The sequence below is a fragment of the Malurus melanocephalus genome, unplaced genomic scaffold, assembly GCF_030028575.1.
Source record: "Malurus melanocephalus ecotype Western Australia unplaced genomic scaffold, MMel_1.1 scaffold_52, whole genome shotgun sequence".
In the NCBI taxonomy this organism is placed as follows: Eukaryota; Metazoa; Chordata; class Aves; order Passeriformes; family Maluridae; genus Malurus; species Malurus melanocephalus.
The window spans coordinates 3,009,608-3,024,372 of NW_026623284.1; the positions used below are offsets into that span (position 1 = coordinate 3,009,608).

General features: G+C 49.0%; 1 protein-coding gene across 2 annotated transcripts in view; it reads right to left on the bottom strand.

The window, feature by feature from the left end:
• Positions 1 to 2,555: 2,555 nt before the first annotated feature.
• VILL (villin like) overlaps positions 2,556 to 14,765 on the bottom strand; it is a 33,656-nt gene continuing 21,446 nt past the window's right edge. The window contains exons 10-20 of one of the 2 annotated variants that reach the window (XM_057365433.1): positions 13,644 to 13,797; positions 12,541 to 12,641; positions 12,136 to 12,273; positions 11,446 to 11,604; positions 10,411 to 10,590; positions 9,361 to 9,506; positions 8,520 to 8,664; positions 8,002 to 8,190; positions 6,263 to 6,331; positions 5,133 to 5,399; positions 2,556 to 3,874 (exon numbers count right to left, since the gene is read on the bottom strand). In XM_057365433.1, coding sequence (XP_057221416.1) covers positions 3,761 to 3,874; positions 5,133 to 5,399; positions 6,263 to 6,331; positions 8,002 to 8,190; positions 8,520 to 8,664; positions 9,361 to 9,506; positions 10,411 to 10,590; positions 11,446 to 11,604; positions 12,136 to 12,273; positions 12,541 to 12,641; positions 13,644 to 13,797 — 1,662 coding nt within the window. In that variant the 3' untranslated portion in view covers positions 2,556 to 3,760. The remainder of the gene's footprint in view (positions 3,875 to 5,132; positions 5,400 to 6,262; positions 6,332 to 8,001; positions 8,191 to 8,519; positions 8,665 to 9,360; positions 9,507 to 10,410; positions 10,591 to 11,445; positions 11,605 to 12,135; positions 12,274 to 12,540; positions 12,642 to 13,643; positions 13,798 to 14,765) is intronic. The other variant, XM_057365432.1, reaches the window with a different exon arrangement.

A 14,765-nucleotide genomic window follows, 5' to 3' on the forward strand; every position in this document is an offset into this window, starting at 1 on the left:
TGTTTTTACAGAAAAATGTCATTTTTTAGCAGAGAGGAAGTGGATGTTGTAAGTGCTAGCAGGTCCCAATTGCACTGTAGAGGTAACCCAGCACAAGAATGTTTTGAAAACAACACAACAAGTGATTTGTCTTCAAGTAGAACTACAGAGTTAAGGGAATATTGTTGAAATGAAATAATATATATTTTGAATGCCAACTGTGTTACTAAAAGTGTGTTAGACTATTAAAAGTTTAAAGACAATTTTGGAAGAGTCTGATTACTTGTCATTATTTGCACCTTTGTCCTACTTGGATGCATCATACATKAATTTGGAGATAGACCTGCTTAATTTCCCAAAGTATGAGGCTCTCTGATTTTAATCCCTGGTGGGGAAGGTAAGGGGGTGATACCAAAGATGTTGATGTCCTTTTAAACATACTTCAGTCAGCTTATATTTTTTAGTCCAAAATAGCCTGGATTKAGTGGTCCTTGGGCCTGCTGAAAAGCTGGGTTTCTTTCAGTCCTCCCTGGAGTTTGTTATGCTACAGCAAACATCGCTGCACACAWTGGCTTTTCCTCTTCAATACTGTGWGATGTTATAAACCATTGCCAGATAAAATGTGAATTMAACCCCCACCTCAAAGGCTGATACTGCATTAGAACCAGTGGGTGGAAGGGTTCAGGAGTGGCCAGCGAGGCAGAGCACGGGCCCTGCAGGGACAGGGGCTCTCCCAGCTCACCTCTGGGGTGGGGCACATTGTAGGAGACACATTTCAGTGCCAAGGCTGGAGCATCCTTGACTCCCACCCAGGGACAGCCTGAGCTCAGTCCCTGCTCTCTCAACATTTTGTTTTAGGGAGCCATGGGATGAAAAGCAGAGATGGAGGTGATCAGAGGKGGTTCTGTCCCCTCCCTTGTGTCAGCACCAGCTCCTGTGGGGCAAGTTGGAAAGAAATTCTTCCCWGTGAGGGCAGTGAGGMACTGGAAGAAGTTTYYCAGGGAAGTTGTGGATGCCCCATCCTTGGGGCTCTGAGCAGCCTGGGATAGTGGGAGGTGTCCCTGCCCGTGACAGGGGCTTAGGACTGGATGATCTTTAGGGCCCCTCAAACCATTCTGTGATTCTGTTACTCTGTGAGGTCAGATCAGCCTGCTGGGCTGGCTGGGAGCACATTATTTGCATTTTTTGGGATGAGATTTCAGTTGGGTTATGGAGCCAAAGCCCTCACCTGCATGCTGTGGCCAGCACTAGACAAGTGGGGGACTGTGAGGTCGGGGTCAGGATGGGCTTAGATGGATTGAACAGAGAAACTGGGTTTTCCTCTGCCTGTTGAGTATTTAAATAAAGATAGGCAAGATCCATGGGCAGAGAAAACATCCCTGATCAGGCAGGAACAGCTGAGAGGAAACTACTAGAGCCAGGTGGGAAAGGAGTTGGGATGGAGCTGGKATGSGCAGAGCATGATGGACAATGCTGCAAGGTCTCCTCTGTCCCCAAGGAACAGACATGGTCTAGGTTGTCATCAAGGGACCTCATCTCTGAGCAGATTAGGAAGTGCTGGAGCCTCCCTGGAGGGAAGAGCTCTGGGGAGAAGAGCAGCAGAAACAGGACATGGCCTCTGACATCGCAGCAAAAGGCACAAAAGGGAGGATGTGGGAGAGGRTCTTTCCTGCAGAAACGGGAGTCAGGGAGTAAAAACAACTCTCCCATGAGGAGAGGAGAGCAGCAGCAGTTTCCATCAGCCCCAAAAAACAGAAGGCTCCACGGTCTGTGAAATCCCAGGCTGGCTTCTGAGTGCTGCCAGCAGTGCTCCCCTAATGTTGGTGAGCTGGTGGCTGCAAGATTTAAAGCAATTTGTAGCAAACTGGCCTAATCTCCATCATCTGCCTGTATTTTGGCTGGTCTCTGATTGGGTGAAGCTTGTTGGGCCCATAGGTAGATGGCATTTCTGCATCTTGCTGAGGAGCACATTCACTAATTGGGGAGCTGCTTATCAGTGGGGCAAGGCAAATATTGCTGATTCCAGCAGTGCCAGCAGAGGCTGAAATGTRGGTGACGTGCATTGATTGCATCTCATGTGTACACAGCAGGAGCAATCACAGGTAATTCAGCTGGTTTGTGCCTCTGCTTGGTGCTGAATTTACTCTGCCCAGGGGGTTTCAGTGGGTTTTGGGCTCAACCCTCAAGCAGAAATGGGGTGCAGGAGTGTCAGGCACATGGACATCACAATGGGCTTGGGGCTTATTAAACTCCCAATTCTTAAACACCAAGCTCTGTCCAGGAGAGCCCATCACCAGAAGCTCCCTGCTCCAGCCCAGCCAGATGGTGACACTCCAGCACAGGGATGTGGTCCTGGGTGTTGGGTGAGCACTCTTCACCCCTCAATCAGCATCTGGAGCTCCCCAGTTCCGTCCYCACATCCCTGCAGAGGGCTGGGCAGTCAGGGTGCCTGTTGAGCCACCAGATACTGCTGCTCATTGGCAATGAGGGGGCTSCAGGAGCAGGGTACCTGGGCATGGRGGGACAAATGRTCCYAGCTATGTGAAGKTTGGRAACAGAAGGGGSCCCATCTCTTYACTTTTTTTCTTTTCTTCTAAAAAAAATCCAAAATTCCATTGATGATCAGATGTTTGAARGATCTGTGGCCCTACAGAGCTCTTGTTACTGCCATCCTGCCCCCAAAGCTGATCAAGGACACTTTCAGTGCTGCTGCTGGATATTTATTTGTAATCACTGATCGCAAAATGGAGTAAAGCTGCAAACCCACGTAGTCTGAGTTTTCAAGGAGGTGTTTCTTCCTTTAGTTTCCAGTTTTTTCCCTTCATCACTGACTGCTCACAGTTCCCACTGCCCTCCCCAGTCAGACTGATCCCACAGTGTGGAACGAGCACTCTCAACCCCACGGACATCACAGGGGTGGAGCCCTGAGAAAACCTTCAGTAGGACACCCTCTGCCTCAGGTCATACCCAAAACCCTCTGGTCTGTGGGCAGGTGGACTCTGGTCATGGTCAGGGAGGTTGGGTGAGGTTGTAGATGCTGTCTGGATGAGAAAAAACAGAGTCTTSTCTGGCAGTCAAAATCAACATTTGTGTCTAACATATAGCCTCATCATCCTCTTGAAACAGATCAGCTAATAAATATGGTCATCATAAGTGCTTTTTCCCCCAAAAACCAGGTTCTCCTGTGTTTTACCTGCCTGGAGCTGTGCACAGCTGATTCTGGCTGTTCTTTGGTGAGCAGTTTTTCTACAAGGGGAGACAGGGCAGAACTGTCTGGGGTCCCGCCAAGGACTACCCTACTATCTGGCTACTCCATCACCTTTTTCCTGACCTCAAGGCTTCCCCTCCATCCTCTTATGGCTTCCCCCTCCTCTCCCCATTCAGAATTTACACAGCAGCTGCAAATGGCCTTTGTCTTGCCTAATTTTAAACTTCTACAAACAGAGGAAGATCATGGCCTCATGCACGTGGCAATTTGCAAAAGGGAAAGATGAGGCTAYAACGCACTTGTGTGGCACACACTTGTCTTTGTGGCTATCAGCAGTAAAGTGTCAGGAAGAGGGAGAAAGGTCCTGTCAAGTTGTTCCTGCAAAAGGTTTTGCCTCCTGGGGGTTCTGGGTTTGCAGGGAGAAAGGAGCCATCCCCTGAACAGTGGCTGCTGGAAAGACTGTGTTGGATTGGGATGCTGGGGTGGGATCATTGAGCAAATGYCTGCACTTCTTCCCTGCAGCCCCTGAGGGAGAGGGGCTGGTCCCAGAGTCATTGGATGCCTCCTGTGGGCTCAGAAGAGTCCAAATTGTTTCTTCTCRTTCTGCTGCTTCCATTTGGGCATCTGGTAGAACTCGTCCTTGGACTTCCCAAAGATGTCGTGGAAATCGGCATCGGAGAGGTAGCACTGTGGAGAGRGGAGAGAGCAAGGACAGGTCAGCTGTGGCTTCTGCAGAGCCTGGGACACCTCCATGGGCTGTGTCCCCTCCCCACAGTGCCAGTGCTGAGCTCTGACTCCAGCCCAACAGCTCCTGCTCAGCTCCCTGTCCTCAGTGTGGAAAGTGGAACATTCCAGCAACTGTTCCTCATCCCACCTCCCAAAGCACCAGGGGAATAAAAGCCCACCAGCCCAAAGAGACGCTCTGTTTTTGAGGAGTTTGCTCTGGCTGGAAATTAGTCCCTGCTGATCACACCATGGACAGGACAGTTTATGGTCCAGCAGGGAAGCTCTGCTGGCCAGAGTTTTGGGTGGTTCCTTAGGCAGTGATTCACAGGGAAAGCATCTCCCCCTCACTCAGTCCCCTCCCCTAAAACATTCACTGGAAATGTTCACTCCCATTGCTGGAAAGACATGGTTTGCAGAGAACAGAATCATCAGGGATACTGAGAAATGCCCTGTGGGAAATGGAGGTTGGGTTTTTTTCCTGGCATTTTGGGCACAAGAGCTCACACAGAGCCCAGCTGTGGATCGTGACTCTGGCTGTGAGTGTTGGCCTTTGCCMGATCCATTGGGCAAGGCATTGATCAAACATGGATTACAGGAGCAGAGGGAATCAACCCTGCATCCCTGCCATCAGCTTGCTTGGACCCAGCTGCAGACACTGCCAAACCCCTGGGCTGATCAGAAATCTGGGATGTGTCATTCCTTCTGAAATTGAAAACTGCTGAAATGCAAGCTTTCTGACAGCAACAACAAAAAAATCCCTTCTGGGAGGAGTTTCAAATGAAAACATTCACCTACAACCCAAGCAAAATGCAAGCTCTGGCTTTGTTCTCAGATGTGTCACCTTGTCCCCCTGACCTTCCAAGGAAAGAGGTTGGGTAGCAGAGCAAAACAATTCTACCAAAAGAAAAAATACTTTAAAATTACTATTTAATTATTTTCTGCCATAAAAAYCTCATAATTTCTTCAATTAGGATAAAACCACCACAAGGTGCCCCTGTCCACAGCAGGGRGTGGGAACTAAATGATTTTAAGGTCCCTTCCTGGCCATTCTGTGGTTCTATGAAATTCCTCTCACAGGAAGCTCCTGCTGTTGATGACACCTGTGTGTCCAGTCAGTGTCCCCGTGAGTCTGAGCAGGACTCAGGAGTCTAAAGCACACYCAGCCAGTGAGTAATTCCAGGTGAAGCTAGAAAGGCACCAAAACCAGCAATGGCCTCACCTCTTTCTTAGTGGGATCCACGCCTTCTGGAAGCTCATCCACCGTCCTGTGCATCAGCACCTCTCGGGAGTAAATCCCGTCCCCGTTGGGCACCAGGGTGGGGCTGCCGTGGCTGTTGTTGCCATTGTAGTTGTTGCTGTAGCTGTTGCTGTTGCTGTCGCTGTGGCTGAAGTGAGATTTGTACTCCGAGGGGGCACTTGCTGTGCCTGAGCCTGCCAGGTTGGTCGTGCTGAGGGTCCTCTTGTTCAGGCTCAGGTTGTTCAGGTCCTGCCAAAAGGAGGAAARCACGTCAGGATGAGTTGCTCTCGCAGAGCAAGTTGGGGGTGATCCCAGGATCTTTCTGCAGGGGTTGTGGGGGATTATTGCTGGTGCAGACTATCTGCAGCTCCAAAGCAGTGAGGGGAAAGCTCCAGCTGAAGCGTTAGTGCACAAATGCTACACCTGRGTGTTAGGACTGCCAAAAGCTAATGAGAGCTCTTACAAACAACTGAGGATACTCACAGGAGTCTCATTCTTCTCAAGATAACATCGGGGAAGGCACATGTGGGATGACAGAAGGTGAGGTTAGATGTCTACCATGTCTGAAATGTCTGAATTATCTGCAAACCCTTCCCTGATGTGCCATCTCTCCTCATCCAAACCTACTGCTTCCTTCCAGCCTTCATCCTGACCCTGACCAGGGCAGAGCTGACCCGTCTGACAATGGCACACATGGGACTTTTGGGAACACATTTCCTCTGTGCGTTAGAGGATCCTCCACTGGGCTATGCCCCTCTTGACCAGGGGACCCTTGCTCGAGGTCTYGGGGGCTCCAGCACTGCAAACTTCTCACAAAACACTTAACTGCACCCACTCAGAGCTCCAGAACTTGAATTAGTTCRGCATTAAAGCAGCTGGACCATGTCCTGCTCACAGATGCCTCTGGGAAGGACTGGAAAAGGCCCAGGAGGGCTGGATRTATTTATGGTTATTTATCACATCTCCCTCTGCTTCCCACAGGGGAGCACAGCYCTGATCCTGGCAGCCTGAGGTTCCCATCCCTGCTCCAATCCTGGTGTCCCCTCCACCAGGGCAGGGGAAGTGATGGTTTTTGAMCCCAGGTGTTTCCTACTTGTGTGGACACCACTCACCACTTTGATCTCGGATATGGCCGACACGTCTCCCAAGCTGTTCTTCATTTCCTCGTAGGACTTTCCATCCTGAAGGGAAAGAGTTGTGAGAACCACAGGCTGCCTTCAGCCCGTGCTTCTGGTCTCTAACAGGGTCAGGAGAGCACGGATTTTGAAGCCCAGTGACGGCTACTGATGTGGCAGCTCCTGCAAACCTCAGGAATCAAGAGACTACCAGAGCCTGAGCTTTCACTTGAAAACAAAGGGAGAAAAATAAACTTCAGCCTTTGTAGTTGTACAATAACAGGTGAAACCAGGAAATTCCAAGTCTTTAGAGCAGAAGGCAAATGAAGAGAAATATTTACTGCTGGATTCAAATAATTTGCATTTTAGATGAAWCTTGCAATGCCTGAAATAATACTCMTTTTTTCCCCTTTCCTGATTCATTTAGCTAAAACAACAGATTTTTCCAAAGMCTCAAGTCCTGACTTGTTGTAATTAGGGGCCATGTATTACCAGACACCTCTTATTTCCTATTAAAAAAATGGAATATATTAGATAAATTGGCAAAGCTCATGACTGTGTTTTCCTAAGCAGCCAGGAGATGTCAGTTCTTAACAGAATCATCCACCAAAGTTTCCCAACAAGAACAAGCAACATAAACACATGGACTGCAGAGAAAACAGATTTAGACCCAAAACTGAGCAAAGAACTCACACCAGATGTTTCTGGGATGTCAACAATTTGGATGGCTTGTCTGTAGTTGCTGAAGCTGCCTACAGGGGATATTTTTAGAGGCACATATTTTATGAGCTGTATCCTTGTTTTTCAGCAGTTCCTCAGGAAAAAAAAATTAAAACAAACCCACAAATTTTGACCTTTGTTCCATGCATCAACATTGTTTTAAGGGTCATTGTGAGTTGCTGCCTTATCTGTCTGGATCCAGCTGTCAAGACAGGCTCTCTACCACCACAAGGACTGGGAAGAAAAACAAYGAAAACCCAGATACAGGAAATAAARTATCTCTGTAAGAGTTTTCCTGCAGTGTGAAGTCCTGGGGAAAAAGGGGAGAAAGGCATTTTTCTGTTCCAGTCATCTCCCAGGGCAGGTTTCCATTTCTGTGTGGGAGGAGCTGGTATCTGTAGCTCTGCTTTTGAARGCTGGTGTGCAGGGACCAAGGGTGACCTTGCTCAGGAGCTCCTGGGCTCTGATGGGCTTTCCACAAACCTGAACATGARACCTGTCTGCTCACATCTTTCATTYCACAGYTTGCCCTTAGAGCTGGGTCATAAATCTGTCTCTGTGGCTGAATTTTCAACAATGAGAATTGTTGGKTTGGGTTGGGTTGGTATTTTTTTTCCTTTATGATGTGGGGTGCGTCCGTTTTCCCTCTGAAGCTGATTTTACTGCTCACAGCCACTTTTTTGGCTGAAATCACAAATCTTATTTGGAAGCTGTTCACAAAAATATGAACATTGTGAATTCAAGCAGATTTGCAAAAGCCTCAGTTTCACCCAACTGGTGAAAGGTACTTTTTATCAGTGAAGGAGCAGAAGCTGCTCAGACAGCACCAGGAAATCCTGTCCCTGCCCATAGAAGGGGGTTGGAACTGGATGATCTTTGAGGTCCTTTCTGACCCAAGCCATTCYGTGAAGCTCAGGGTATGTCCTAGTGATGTTTCACTCCCTAAATTCACTGACAGCACCCTCTAGGCACCGCTGACACCACCAGCACACCACGGGGCTTTTCCATCGACTTACACTCCATTTGTAGGGGTCCCAGGCGTTGAACCAGCCCGTGAAGTTGAGGGGCTCGTAGCCCTGCTTCACCAGGATGATGGGRGTGGCCAAGTCCCTTCCAGCAGGATGGGTTTTGAGATACTCCTTAGCCGAGGCCATGGCCTCGCTCCTCTCCTGAGCATTGGAGGCTTTGCCCACCCAGAGGAAAATCTGTGAGGGAGAGGATGGTGAAGGTCAGTGAGTCATCAGAACTTGTGCAGACATGGCTGTTTGCCCTCCCCAGCCCATGGGAGCACAGATAAGGTTGGAAATGTGTTCTCCCAACAGTCCCCCATGATTTTGAGCCCCGATTTATTCCCAAGCCAAGGAAGAATTTGCTTTTGAGACAAGCGTGAAGCATAAATACTTCAGGTAACAGCTTTTGCACGTTTCAAGGTATCTGAACCCTGTCATGGGCTGAGATCCAACCCAATAAACACCAATTAAAGCCATGACACCTGTTTGAAAATATGTCTGGGGAGAAGGAGAGACTTGCTGACCTCTTCCCATGTGTCCAACAACATGACATCATCTTCATCCAGGTCCTCCTGGCAGAAGCCCACCACCTCCGTCATGATGAACCGCCCCGTCTGGTTGGAGCACTCGAAGAGGCGAGGCTGGTAGTGTGTGATCTGCTCCTGGAACCTGCCTCATGCATGGCAGGGGAGGAAAAAGCAAAAAAAAAGGTGGAAATCKTTCCCTCCTGGCTGACTGCAGGGCCCTAAAGCTACTTTTCATGGCCTTGAAGGAGGAGGTGGAACATGGCAATGCTCATCCTGAAAGTCAGCAGTGCCAAGTTTCAGGGGATTCTCAGACCATTTTAATGATTTTTGTAGGTAATTCTTTCTCCACCCAAAGAGGGCAAAAGAGGAACTAACTCCTCTCTTATGAGGAGATGAGCCTGATGTCAGGTAAAAGCCACACCAGATCAKTTGTTTGCAAAGAAGCCCATCACCTGCCAGAGGGCTGGAGAAACCCATGTTGCTCTAAAGCAGATTCAGTGTCCTGATTCTTCTGGGGCTGCTGATGATAAMGGCTGCAAATGGAGCACGAGGTTCTGCAGCCCTTGGGATCAGATATGGGATCAGTTTACTGGAGGAAAAGGAGGATAGTCCCCTGTCTGCAGCGTTTGGACCTGAAGCTCCTGCTTCACAGAACACCTGACCCAAAACCTCGGAAAGAGACATCTCAGTGTGGTTTCTGACTGAGGTTTTGGTGATATTCTGGCCCTGTGCTCCCTTTAGTGAGAACATAGTATCAAAGGGCTCAGTTTCCTGGAGTTTTGATCCCCTACTCAATGTCCCCAGGCCGGGCCCAGGGGAACAGGCAGGCCACTGTTACCTCTTTTCACTGGCATAAGGTGCTTTGCCTCCCAGAGCTTCCCAGAACTCTGCTGGCTCCTGTCCTTCCAGAATGGTGTGCTTGTCCCGCCTGGAAACAATGTCAGCCACCATTTTGGCCATCTCCCGCTCATCTCCACTGCATCCCTGTGTTCAGGATAAAAGATTGAGGTGGAGTCAGGGACAGACTGGCAAAAATCATCTGTGGGGAAAAGCTGKCTTGGTCCTCTGGAGAGCTTTAGACCTGCCTGAATGCTCTTGAGCTGATCACTSAGAACCCATTTCTAGTCCCTGAAGAGACATTCAGCGCAATCAGGGGCACCCAGAGCAAAACTCATAGAATGACAGAATGATTTGGGTTAGGGGGGACTTTAAAGGTCATCAGGAACACCTTCCACTCAACCAGGTTGCTCCAAGCCCCATTCAATCGGGCCTTGAACACTTCCAGGGATGGGGCATCCACAGCTTCTCTGCTTTGGTTTGATCCATCACCTCATCCTGACACACAGATAAATKAATTTGCTCTCATCCCGGCTGGTTTCTTACAGCTGGAAAATCTGGGGTGATTTATTCACSTGAAAGCTGCATGAACATCAGCGCTGAGGTGAGGTGAACCCAGCATGGTTTACTTTTGTAGAGAGAGCTGTTACTGCTGACCCTCCACAGACAGAGCCCTTTCCTGGGTGCACTTTTCTCACAAAATCATTGAGGCTGAAAAAGAACTTTTGAGAACATGAAGTCCAACCATCAGCCCTGCACCACTAAATCATGTCATCAAGTGCCACATCCACACATTTTTTGAATATTTTTGACTCCACCATTGCCCTGGGCAGCCTGTTCGAGTGCCTTACAACCCTACCTGTGAAGAAATTTTTCCTAATATCTAATATTAACCTCCCTCAGTGCAACCTGARGCCATTTCTCCATTGAATCAATGGGCCACCTGCCCAAGGATTCACCTCCATGACCTAGTGGATGTAGCAGACTCAAGCCCTGCATCATCAATTTCGGGTTCCTTTGGCTGCCTGCCCCCGTCTCGCGGCAGACTCACCTTCCCACACCACAGGTAGCAGACTTGGCTGGTGGCCAGCAGGAAGACATCGTTGGAGTTGAGGGARGAGGCTCGGGCTGGCACCTCTGTGGCCTTTGTGTTCACCTCATCCGTGCCCCTCACCTGGAARAGGCGGATGGCTGGCTCGGGTGCGCTCTGCTGAGCCCGGCTGGTGCCGCCCTGCACGGAGAGAGGGAAGGGAGGCAGTGGMAGGTGAGGAGGACACACAGATCCAGGGTGTGGATGATGTAGGGAARGCTTTGGGGCTCGCAGCCCTCCCCACTGCTGCAATGATGGACCACGGTTCAGAAACGAGCAGGTGAGGGAATACAAACACCTGCTGGYTCCAGGTCAGAATGAAACATAAAGGCACAACTCCCACATTTCTCCCTGATAACTGTGTCCTGACCAGATCCCATCAGGATCCTYAAGATCCTGTGAGCAGATCGTGGTGTCTATAAAGTATTTGTCAGGTAAACTGGGCAAGGCAGCTGGACCCTGACTTCCAGCTGTGCTCAGCTCAGCTGAACATCTGCTGTGGAAACAGAATGGGGGAACCAGCACTGAGGGCTGAGGGCAATCCCCATCTCCCTCAGCCATTTGGAATATCTCCACCACAGATGCCAGCAGCCAAGGCAGAAAGTGAAGTGGGTTGGTAGCTCTGTGAAGTAATTCAGGCAAGGACAATTCAAATAATGTTTGTAGCATGTTCTGGAGAGCCCTCTCTGGACAGCAGCATTGGTAACTCACATAATGACTGCCTTATTCTATCTCTGCAAAATATTTTGGGATGGGGCTGGAATGAACATCACACATCACTGCTGGAGCTCAGGGGTGGACAATTGAGTGGGGTCAGTCCAGGACTGTGTTTACACAGTGTTCAGACTGCTTGGGAAGTACCAGAAAYGTCCCCTCTGCCAGCCCGTGCAGAGCTGGCAGGCTCCTTTCCTGAATTTCAGCCCATTTTTATTGAACTGTTTCCATGGCAGCTGCCAAGCCATCACTCGTGCTCCCACCCTCCCAAAGCCACGTTACCTCGTAGATGACCAGCCTGCCCTTGAAGATGGCCAGGAAGTGCCTGGGCTCCTTGCCCATGGTCACTCGCACCTGCACAGCCTCRTCCCCGTATTTCTTGTCCAGCTCGATGGCATTGAGGGCACAGGCAGTGATTTCATCCACAGAGGCRTGGCGGCCCTGGGGACAGAGAGGTGACACATGCAGCTTGATCAGAGCGAGGATTTAAACCTCTTCACAATCCAACATCTTGCCAATCCCAAGYGTGTGATGTCGTGAGATCAGAATTAAAACTTCCAGATATTTAAATTGCACTGGCATTCTGGTTTTTCAGACTTCAGAGTCCTATTTTTGAAGCTTCTCTCTGCAGGAAAATATGCTTTAAAAAGGAAAGAAGAGATGTTCATAAACCTGCAAAACTCCAAGAGCTGAGGTTTTAAGGGACAGTCTGACTCCAAATTTAACCTCAGTAGAATAAGCCCCATCATCTTTCACTGTTTCTGTCTGATTTTTCTAGTATTCAGTCTGATGCCAGTTTGGGATCAGTGTCCATGCTGCCCATAAAGGAGACCTTGGGATATCTGAAACCAATGAGAAAAATCTGAGTCCTTCTGGATGTTTGGATTGGGATTTTTGGGTGCAATTGCTTCCTTCAGATTTAGGCTTGTGTAGCAGACAAGGCACAGACCCCTCTGCTCCAGTTTGACCCACCTGCCACATGTAGAGGACGTAGTGGGGCCTCCCTGACCTCTGGTAGGTGTACAGGACCAGGTAGCAGTCACCCCCATAGAACTGCCCATAGGTCTTGGGATTCACYGGCTGCATTTCCAAATCCTCAATCCTCCACACCTGGGGAAAGAAACATCGTGGTGAACAGCAGCAGAGTCAAAGAACAGCCCTTTTGCTAACACACCACTGAACCTTCAGGTGTTCCCTCAGCTCCTGTCCYTGGTCACCAGAGGGAAGAGATCAGTGCCTGCCCCTCCACCTCCCCTYGTGYAGAAGCTCTAAACTGCCATGAGCTCTATCCTTGTCTCCTCCAGGCTGAGCAAACCGAATGATGCTCAGAAACACGCTGATCATTGCACCCTCTGTGAGCCAGAGCAGCTCCCTCACCTCRATCTCCCCGGAGGCATCGTCCACCATCCTCTGCTCAGCTGCGAGCTCTGGTCTGGCGTGGAGCTGGGTGGTGTCAAACTTCACCTGCTCCACCTTGGCTGCAYGTGCCAGCAGAACACAAACAAGAACCCAGTGAACGCACAACAACGCACAAACCCTCCTCACCACCCTCACACACTGTTATTGTGTGCGCAAGAAAAACCTGGCCCACGTTTGCAAAAAGCCACTCCAGCCCCCAGTAAACCAATGCTGATTTTGGAATATTCAAGAGCTCARACCCTTCAGTCTGGCTGGAATTGGCCATACAGCATGTTTCAGTGGTGGCTAGCTGGTAAAAATATTAGTAGTTTCCTGACTGAAAATTCAAAATTCTTCTCCAAATCGATAAATATTCCCCTCCTTTGAAAACACTGGTTTCAGAAATAAAATGCCAGCATTTTCTCCAGCTCATGACAAAGAAAAAGAATCTTTATGGACAGCACAGGGAGAAACACAGATGAAGAGAAAAGAGAGAGCAGGCAAGGGAAAGAGATTTGTGGCTCTGACGGTGTTATTGATGGAGATGTTCAGCATCTCTGTCATCTTCCCATCACTCATCAACAAGTTCTCTCTCTTTGGAATTGTTTACTCTCTGGGGTTAATGCATTGTAATATTGCCTTCAGCAGYGTGATAAATACACCATTTACACCCGGTGTAAACACAGCAGCATTCCCCTGACGTCAGGAGGGCTTTGGATGGGTGCCAGTGTAAATGAAAGCAGAATTTCTTATCAGGCACAGCATTAGCCCTTCATAAAGGAAATTCAAAAGTTCTTCGAGTGACAAATTTCCCATACAATTGCTCAGGGGGGAGCGACTCTCTGCCTACATTTACATTTAGAGTAATTTGGTTYATATAAGAAGCCTCAGCAGATCTGAATATTACTGAGTTCATGAATCTTTTCCATCTACCCAAGAAGATGGAAAATACAAGGCTTTGACGGGAGGTTGTGCATTAGATTTTCAAGGCCCTGAAGGCACAAGACAGCTGATGTGAATGCTGTTCCCTCAGCTGTCGCTTAGCACAGGCAGCAAAGACAAACCCAGAGCCAGGTGCTCACCGATTTTGCCAGTAGTGTAGACTTTGCCCAGCCCTTGCGTTTCGTTCTTTTCTGTCCACCTCTGGAAGAGCTGTTTGAACATGGCCGACTCTGCTCCATCATTGATCACCTCAACGTTGGTGGAGGATGGATAACCTTTGGCTTGGATAAAACCCTGGTGGGGTTCAGAGAAGTCATCAGTAGGGATACAGCAATGCTTTACAGACATGAGAAGCGGGATTTGGAGCTGAACCAGCCTGAGGAGTGAGTGTCCCTCACTGAACACTGGATTCACCCAGAGATTTGCATTCAGACTAAACAGAGGTGACTGCAAATTCTTGCTGCAGCATCCATGCTTATTTCTGTCTTTAGGGGACTGAACCCTACCCCCACCTATTTTCTCAAAACTTTTCTCCTCAAATTTTCCTGTCCCTCTCTGAGCCAGGAAGGCTGTCCTGCTTAGAGCATGGTGGAGAGCATGGGAACGAAGGGGCAGAGGCAGCTCAGCACCCCAAAACATGAGGTGTGTTCTGAAGGGACTAAACCCTCACAAATCTTTTGTTTTTTCTTTTTTTTCCCTAAATTATTTCTTTGCAATTKTGCTACAATTGAGTTAAAAGACTTCTTCAACAGAGGTGCTTGATAAAATACGAGTGGGAAGAAAACATTCTTCTGCGTTCTGCCACAGTGCCAAAATCCTTGCTCAGTTTTGGGAGCTGCTCCTGTGTTTATCTCAGCAGGCTCCAGGATGACCCAAGRTACAGCCCTGGCAGCCCTGGCTGGGGAAGGAGCCTGATTGTGGCTTCCTGAGCATCCAACTTGTGCTGTAAAAACTGCAGCCACACACTGCCCCCAGGRAATGGCAGAGCAGATGGTCCTCCCATCCCTCCCACCTGCCACCCGGAGAGAGAGACATATCTTTTGTTCTACACGTGTAGCTCAGGGCCAGAATTTGCAGATGATTGCCTGCTAAAATGAGCCTGGCTCAAGCTCTTGAAAGAAGCAGAGAGAACAGCGAGATAAGTTTTAAGGTGAAGTTTTTTTAGCTGGGTGTCTCCAGGTAGGATCTCACTGTGGGTGGAACCACTGAAGTTCKTATCTCCTGGTTAGACCTCATGGAAGATGTTTTTGGTCTTCCCATAA